The sequence below is a fragment of the Haliotis asinina genome, chromosome 4, assembly GCF_037392515.1.
Source record: "Haliotis asinina isolate JCU_RB_2024 chromosome 4, JCU_Hal_asi_v2, whole genome shotgun sequence".
Taxonomy (NCBI): domain Eukaryota; kingdom Metazoa; phylum Mollusca; class Gastropoda; order Lepetellida; family Haliotidae; genus Haliotis; species Haliotis asinina.
In genome coordinates this window covers 40,958,415-40,966,626 of record NC_090283.1, presented here as the reverse complement: position 1 = coordinate 40,966,626, position 8,212 = coordinate 40,958,415, and the positions used below count along the sequence as shown (strand labels likewise).

The window sequence follows — 8,212 nt, the reverse complement described above, 5'->3', positions numbered from 1 at the left end:
GGTCACTTAAGCAAATTTATATGTGCGTACACACCCTTTTGTCTTCGTCTTTACACACAGAAGACACGTTGATCCGTGCCACAAACATACAACTGTAGTCTTTATAGGCAAGCTGGAAAATGATTATGAGGATTTGAATATTACCAAGAGAGAGAAACGGGAAGGGGACGAGAGTGAAAAATTAGAGTGGTGGGAAGAAAGGAGGAATGAAAGGAGACAGAGAAAGCAGGATTGGTGGAGAGATATCGAGAGAGATGCTAGGATTGAGGGGAAAATAGAGGGAGTGGGGCGGATGGAGGGAGACATCGAGAGAGAAGACAGGAATGGAGGAATAGTGGAGGACAAATGGAGAAAGCGGTTTGGATGGAGGCAGATATTGAGAAAGAGAGAGGAGGTAGGAAATAAAGGAGTGAGAGGTGCAGATAGGGATGGATGGATGGGAATGTGGAGCTAGAGAGGTAGGAATGAGGAAATAACAAAGGAGAGATGCAGAGTGAGATGGATGGATGGGGATGTTGAGAGAGAAAGGTAGAAATGAAGAAAATAATAGAGGAGAGATGCAGTGTTGGATTGATGGAGATGTTGAGAGAAAGGTAGGAATGAGGAATTAACAGAGGAGAGACACAGAGTGAAATGGATGGATTGGAATGTCGAGAGAGAGAGAGGTAGGTATGAGGAAATAACAGAGGAGAAATGCAGAGTTGGATAGATTGATGGGGGTGTGGAGAGAGAGAGGCAGGAATGAGGAAATAACAGAGGAGAGATACAGAGTGGGGTAGATGGAGATGTCAAGAGAAAGGTAGTAATGAGGAAATAACAGAGGAGAGATGCAGAGTGGGATGGATGGATGGGAATGTGGAGAGAGAGGTAGGAATGAGGTAATAACAGAAGAGAGATGCAGAGTTGGATAGATGGATGGGAATGTGGAGAGAGAGGTAGGAATGAGGTAATAACAGAAGAGAGATGCAGAGTTGGATAGATGGATGGGAATGTGGAGAGAGAGGTAGGAATGAGGTAATAACAGAAGAGAGATGCAGAGTTGGATAGATGGATGGGTATGTCGAGAGAGAAAGGCAGGAATGATGAAATAACAAAAGAGAGATGCAGAATGAGATGGATGGAGGGGGATGTCGGGAGAGAAAGGTAGAAATGAGGAAATAACAGAGGGGAGATACAGAGTGGGATGGATGGTTGGAGACAGGAAGAGGGGAGAGTATGAATAAGGTAATACTAGAGGAAGAGATATAGTAGGAAGGAGGTAGAAATCCAGAGAGAGAGAGAGAGAGAGAGAGAGAGAGAGAGGGAGGAGAAGGATACTAGTCATCCCCCATACAGACTTTCAAGAATCACTTTGATCTTTTGTTTCCTATATATAGCTATGTCTTAAAGATGTCAACATTCCAGTCTCATGGCGAAATATGTTTCCTTTGAACTGTATACATCTAACAAGTGGCCAAATCTCTTTGTCTTTCATCCTCAACACATAGACAGCCACCTCAATTTCCCCCTTTGAGCACTGCATCCGACACGGCTCTGCAGGGGGTGTCCTGGATAACCATTCGCTTACAATATTAATGACACACAATCCCATGATTTACAGCTTCCATGATCCTTGTTTATATGAAATCGATATTAACGTCAGGTACCTGTCCTAACTCACATGTCCTAAATCTCCATTAGGTCCCAACTTCAGAATGAGGATATGTGGTTATGTTGTTGACCTTACCGATACGGATTCATCTTTGGCTCATCATGTTCTGTCTTCCTTAGCCACAGTTTGTAGCATAATTGGAACAGTGGAAGCTTGTGCATATTCTTGTTGATGACACCCACGGCGTCCAAGAGAGAGTAGTTGGAAAAATCAAATATGGCAACTAAGTCCATCGATATACACGACAGGTCCTTTCCGGAGAGAGAGAGAGCATCGTCATGCACGGCAGTGTGTGTGTGTGTATGTGTGTGTGTGTGAGAGAGAAAGAGAGAGAGAGAGAGAACAGAGAGAGAGAGAAAGAGAGGGAGGTTAGGTGGGAATGCTCCTGAGGAAATCTTTTATTTCAGAGTAAACGAGACAATTACTTTCACAATTTATCAGCATTTACCACACACTGTGCGAAGCCTATTTATTTATTTCATCTAGCAGTATACTTACTACACTGATTAATTACTCTGCCACTCTCAACAACGCATTGTCACAACTGTACACTATACACGTTTACAATGGAACATTTACTTTTCGATTTTCACTGAATGGCATATACAACTGTTACATGTAGCGAATTGATAAGGAAGGGACACAACCGCTGTATGGAATAAAGTATCCCCCGTATATACATCACATCAAACGCGTCCTTTCAACTGTCTCGGAAAGTCATGGATCTGTCACGTGTCGTCCTGTTGATGTTTGCATGCCTTACAGTGAAGGGCAACATAACCAAAGACTTTCAATATTTTGTTGCCATTCTCCCTGGTTTCTATGACAACGATGTGCAGTACGTAAACGACATAAAGAATGACATACCCGAAAAAGACAGACACTTGCATCTCTCAATGTCATTGTTCCCTGAGAAGATGCCTATATTTGAGGGGAGAGCCAACTTCTACCTTGAAGAATTTACCAATGGGGACAAGAACGATATTGCTCGCCAGAGAATTAACAGTTATGGAGTTGACGAAGAAGGAAGGATACAGCTGAAATTTTACTCACTGAAAGACCCGCAAAAGTTCGCCCATGCTCCGGCCTACTCACCTCTATTCCAGAACCTGACGATGGGGGACGTGGCTCATGTTGAAGGTTGTGACGTGTACTGGTACCGTGTGGAAGAAGACTTGTTTAAGTCACGAATGTTCAACACTTGCTTTGTGGAGAGTGATGGAACTAAGGTTAGTTTAGTTGACCTCTCCAGATAATGTAGATGTTCTTGAAAATCGTAGCGGTCTACTGTTCTGAGTTTACTGTTCAACATCCACAGTTCGCCAAAAACACACAGAGAGATTCATAGTTTTTTATTACCTAATAATTTTTTTGGTAAAAATCGACGCTGCTCTTCTTAGCGATCACACCTTCATAAAACTGACCAAATGTCTGGTATGCGCAAGCAGCTAGTAGTTGTAACATTTGCCAATGTGCAAGGTGGCTCAAAATACTAAGTGTTTGAGACTTCAATTCCCAGTAGTTTATAAGAAAAGCATGTTCTAAATATATGTTATGAATTAAAAATAAGATGAGATGGGTCTGGTTCAGACATGTATATTTATAGACCGCCGTCATATGGCTGGTATATTGTTGAGTGCGGCGTAAAACTAAACTCACTCACAGTACTTTGGCCAAGTTGGCTTTGTTCAAGATGGTAACGATTGAACATTTTCAGATTCTCATCACTGACACTAACGACTTCTCCTCCTCCTACCTGACTATACAGGAAACGTGGATCGCCGTCAACAATGGGTCAGTTGTAAAGTCCATCGCCGAGCCCTACAACCTGACAAAGCAGATCATAGGAACACAGAAAAGGTACGACTTCATATTAGACTTTTAGTCATCCGTAGTTGGTACATCGCGCGCTATTGGAGTAATGTCTCGCCATTTCTTCACGTCAACACGTTTGAAAGTAATGTTTGTCTGAGTGCCATTTGTGTCTGAGCCATTTGTGTTTGCACGTCATGTTTATCTGAACGTACTCTATGTCAGTAAGTTAAAATGACTTCTATGTAAACTGAGAACGCCATGGTCGTAACAAAAATGCGAAGACTCATCACAAAAGACCTCTTGTATCATATTAACCATGTTCTTCTTGCAAGCATCTTGTGCATATTGTACCATATATGTAATGTCGTCCATCCATCCAACCATCCATCCATTGTTGAAAGGTCACCGCCCAAAACAATGCCTCGAAAAGCCAAAGACGTCTACCTTCGCTACAGGAATCGTGCAACGACCCAGTTGAGGACCTTCGATGACCTTCTCCAAGCTCTGGTGTCCGGCCATGATGTCCGTTATTACATAGTCCCCGCAGGGTGCAGGATGATCGGTGCTGCAGCCGTCAGTACAACCCATATAGGAGGACACATGGACACATTCGAGTACTTCAGTAGTCCAGCGTTCGGTCAATCTCCGTACATAGGATATGCTTCGTTAAGCTTCAACAGGGATGACTCTGGTAAGACACACGTGGCAGCAGGTTTTCGTTAGCAAAGTAATATTCCCCAGTATATCGTTACGTGTATAGGCAGTTGTCGGGAGTTCGAGTCTCCCGCAATGATGTTGCTGTGATATTGCAAAAAGCAGCGTAAAACTAACCTCACTAAGCTATGTGTTATGTAGGACGTAGGTAAATGCGGTTACCAGATTGAGTCGTGCATTCTCCAAGGGAGAAAACCTTACTGCTATCCAAGAAAATGTCTTAGTGTATGGGTTTGTAAAGGTTTGAGTATTTTTTGGTTTTCGAGTGATATGACTACATAGAATCCCATAGTATACTGGTGAAATCTAACAAAGCTGAAAGTCACTGGTTTGCCTGGTATACACAATCTGCTGTGGACACATATAAAATGCATCTGTCTGCTGTATCTGTCTGCTGTATAAGACAATACCTCTTCACATGTCTCGCCATAAGCGAAATATGCTGATTTCACAACCATTCAATGGCGACATGACTCCACTGTCCTCGTCTTAATAGGCATTAAAAGGGTTGCTGACGCTACCCTCGCTGTTCACGCCTTCCCTCCCTGTAATGATTTCAGGTGCTCTGGAGGTCCAGATCCGAGAAGGTTTCATCTACGAAGAAGGAAATGTCAAGCTGAGTGTGACCACTCTTTCCCCAGACTACCACACAGTGAAACACAAACAGTACTATCACTGTACCATCAGTCCTGACACTTCAAGGTGAGCAGGGCTTGATACTCCATCTGATGATTGGTCCACGGCGCTGCACAACTGGTTCACAGCGCAGCAAAATTATCTGACAATTAATTCCTACCGGTATTGACTGAAAACATTTTCTAGATCTCTCCAGAGCTGTGTTTCACAAAAGCCTCGTAAATTTAGGAGGTCGTAGCCCATACGACCCTGTTTACGATCCTCTTCCGACCTCCTTTACGACCTTTTCACAAAGACGTCGTATCCACGTCGTACCACGGGGTCCTAAATCCATGTCGTGCATCGTTTAAGAGGTATTTTGTTGCGTAGCAACGCATACAGCGAGACCAAACAGGCACCTGCGTATCTTGTTATTTTGGACTGTTTACGACACAGTGTAAATGTAAGAGGTCTTTGTGAAACGGGGTAAAAAAGTAAGAGGTGGCCAACTACCTGCTTTACAAGGTCTGACCGGTAAGAGGGCTTTATGAAACGGGCCCCTGGTCTCACATATGATCTCCAGTTACGTTGTCTTGCTATCGCTGCTGGTTGCATATTGTCCATTTCTCAAACATATGCGAATATTGTTGTTATATCAAGGTGCTTTTCAACACAACTTTGATGATTCTAGATATTCAAATTTGATCTCGTCCATATATGGATAAAATAACGCCCATGCAAAGTTACATTCTAATTCACAACTCACACACACCCCTTTCATAGCGTTCCATGTCTGTGTATCCCAACAGTGGATCTGCCTCATTCTTTGCTGACGGGGCTTCTTTAACCCGACTCGAAACGTTCAGAGAGTTCGTGACAGCCCTAGAAAGTGGATCGCGGATCAGGACAACAATAAATTACGGCTTTTGTTCCCTAGGGAAAGACATCATCTATGGAGCTGACATTGAGGGTATGTATACGAGAACAACAGAGTCTAACATAGACGGTTTCACAAGCACTCATCACTGCCCCCAATGTTTATCCTTTGCTGATACACATTTCAGACATTGACACTTGCCAACATACCATTTGAATAAAGAACAGAACGCACCTCCATCATCAGCTGCACGCTTTGAACTGAAAACGTGCCACTGTTCTGGAGAACAAAATTATTGAAAATGTGGCCAAGCAAATGGACTCCAGTGTAATTCCAAAACTGTTCTGCGCTGATAATGCACAATGTGGAGAGAGACTATTTTAATTGTCTGGTCCTTGATTGGTTATGTGATGGAATATTGTTGGGAGATGGATTAACAACCACATCATCCTAAAACAGGGAAGGACCGTTCACTCAAATACACTGCTCTTGCGAGAGCACGATTTGGATTTTACAGTGTATGGTAGCCACTTATCAGCTACCTATGTCCTTCAACAATGGGCACAGAGATAATATCTTTTATCTATCAACATTGGCAGTTATGACCATATGAGATGCCACTAATGGTATACATGCACCTATAGGTGTGATACTCGTATAAGCTTCAATCGGCTTCATTCCAATAGGTACCTTGTGTTCACAGGCACCGGTGTCATTGTGAGGATGAAAGATTTATCCTTTCAAAATATAAAATTTTATGACCTCCTACTTGAAACATTTCACAGTATAATATCAGAGACGCCATCTGTTCAGAAATTCATTTATTTTTGTTTTATATTTTTCTCAGATTTCGAGGTGTCGGTGGATGGTAGCCACGTTCTGTTGTCTAACATGAAGACCTTGAGTAACAGTCAGGTCAGAGGTTACGTCAACGACATCCTCACCGGCAGCTTCTTCTCCAACGGCAGCGTAGTTTTCACGTTAACTGATTTCGTGGTCGACACGGAGAAAGCATTGTTTGTGAATATAATAACCTGTGCTATTAACGGAGCCAGCCTCGATGGAGGAGTTAGTCTTTATCGGGTGGACTGATAATGCTGTTGCTGTTGCTGTTGCTGCTGCTGCTGCTGCTCTCTAAATCGCATCAGGAGTAACATCAACACAAGTGTCTTTTTCAATGTATTGTCAGCCGAGTCTTAGCCAAGCCTTTTTCACTACCCTCTTGGGGTCTTAGTTCTCTTTATAGAAACATATGCATCGGAATAATATCGCACATATAACATGTGCATTGTAATGCTTTTTTCCATTGACGTGTAATTCGGTCAAAATAAACAACATTTTACCTCCTAAAGAAGCAAAGTTCCTCACATTCTCATAGAAAGATCTTTGAACTGAGTTTTGCAGAATAACTGACACTTAATTGAGGTTCTGTGCCATATGATTACATAGCTGGGACACTGATATATAGCTTTAAAGTGCGCACTCGCAGAACATAACCCTGCGTCTTATTTGCATACTCGTCATGTGTGACATACATGCTTGATGCCATAGGTTTAGTATCTCACGGATAATCACTAAGTAGCAAATCTCGTCCGACTGTCTTTTGTTATGCAATGTGTCAAAACATGTCAATAAAAGTTTGAAATTATGCGGAGTTAGTTGTTTTATCGAGGAGAGTTAGTACATTTGGTATAAACGAACATGAGTATCCTCATTGTTATTTTTGTGTAAGGAGAAAAGACAATAATGTAGCCATGATGTTTCAACAATGATCCGGTTCGCCTTTCGTGTCTTCCAGGACAGGTGATTGCCCCTGTTCAAAATAAAGCTATGAAGTTTTATTTTGATAAAACATGTATTTCGACGTAAAGTGACAAGAATTGCCCCTCATGATCTGTATTGGTGACAGAGAGGAGTTATCCCATTTCCTTGCACCAGCATGTGTCGTTGTGGTTGATGGCAGCCGTTCGCCCGCGTGAGAGACTGGCAGTTTTGAATTGCTCAGCTGAGTGATGTAAGCGTGATGGAAAGTGTCCTTTATGTACGGATGAAGAGGATCCCTCATAACACCCCTCCACCCTCACACGTCTGCATTCACCTTCACATCCACATTCCCATGTACATTCACGTCCACATTCACATCCACCACATTCACATCCACATTCACAGAGCAATTTTGAAAACTCTCGCCCATGGGAGAAAGACATTTTGGCCCATGGGCGAGAATATTTGCCTTCACTCAAAATACATCTTTTCCTGTGGTTTGGAGGTGTAAATGAATGAGGATATATATATGAGTATCATGGCACAAAATCCAACTCATTATGACTTAATTCTGCTTATTGAGGCCGATTTTCAAAAACATCTCGCCCATGGGCGAAAAACATTGGGCCCATGAGCGAAAATCTTTCCTTTTCACTCCAAATACATCTTTCCTAATGTTTTGGAGGATGTAAATGTATGAAAGTGCCATTATGAGTATCATGACACAAAATTCAACTGATTTTGACTTAATTTTGCGAATTCAGGAAGATTTTTAA

At 42.4% G+C, this 8,212-nt stretch overlaps 1 protein-coding gene across 1 annotated transcript; it reads left to right on the top strand.

The window, feature by feature from the left end:
* Positions 1–2,370: 2,370 nt before the first annotated feature.
* On the top strand, positions 2,371–6,764 carry LOC137281406 (uncharacterized). Its single transcript, XM_067812610.1, has 6 exons — positions 2,371–2,880; positions 3,369–3,511; positions 3,868–4,157; positions 4,741–4,882; positions 5,605–5,765; positions 6,520–6,764. The coding sequence occupies exons 1-6, from the start codon at positions 2,371–2,373 to the stop codon at positions 6,762–6,764; spliced, it is 1,491 nt and encodes a 496-aa protein (XP_067668711.1).
* The last annotated feature ends 1,448 nt before the right edge of the window (positions 6,765–8,212 follow it).

Bases quoted from the DNA above. Each gene is read 5' to 3' on its own strand.
- LOC137281406 (XM_067812610.1), top strand. From the start codon at position 2,371: ATGGATCTGTCACGTGTCGTCCTGTTGATGTTTGCATGCCTTACAGTG. The intron at 4,158-4,740 runs GTAAGACACACG...TAATGATTTCAG, and splicing joins CTTCAACAGGGATGACTCTG to GTGCTCTGGAGGTCCAGATC. The intron at 4,883-5,604 runs GTGAGCAGGGCT...GTATCCCAACAG, and splicing joins ATCAGTCCTGACACTTCAAG to TGGATCTGCCTCATTCTTTG.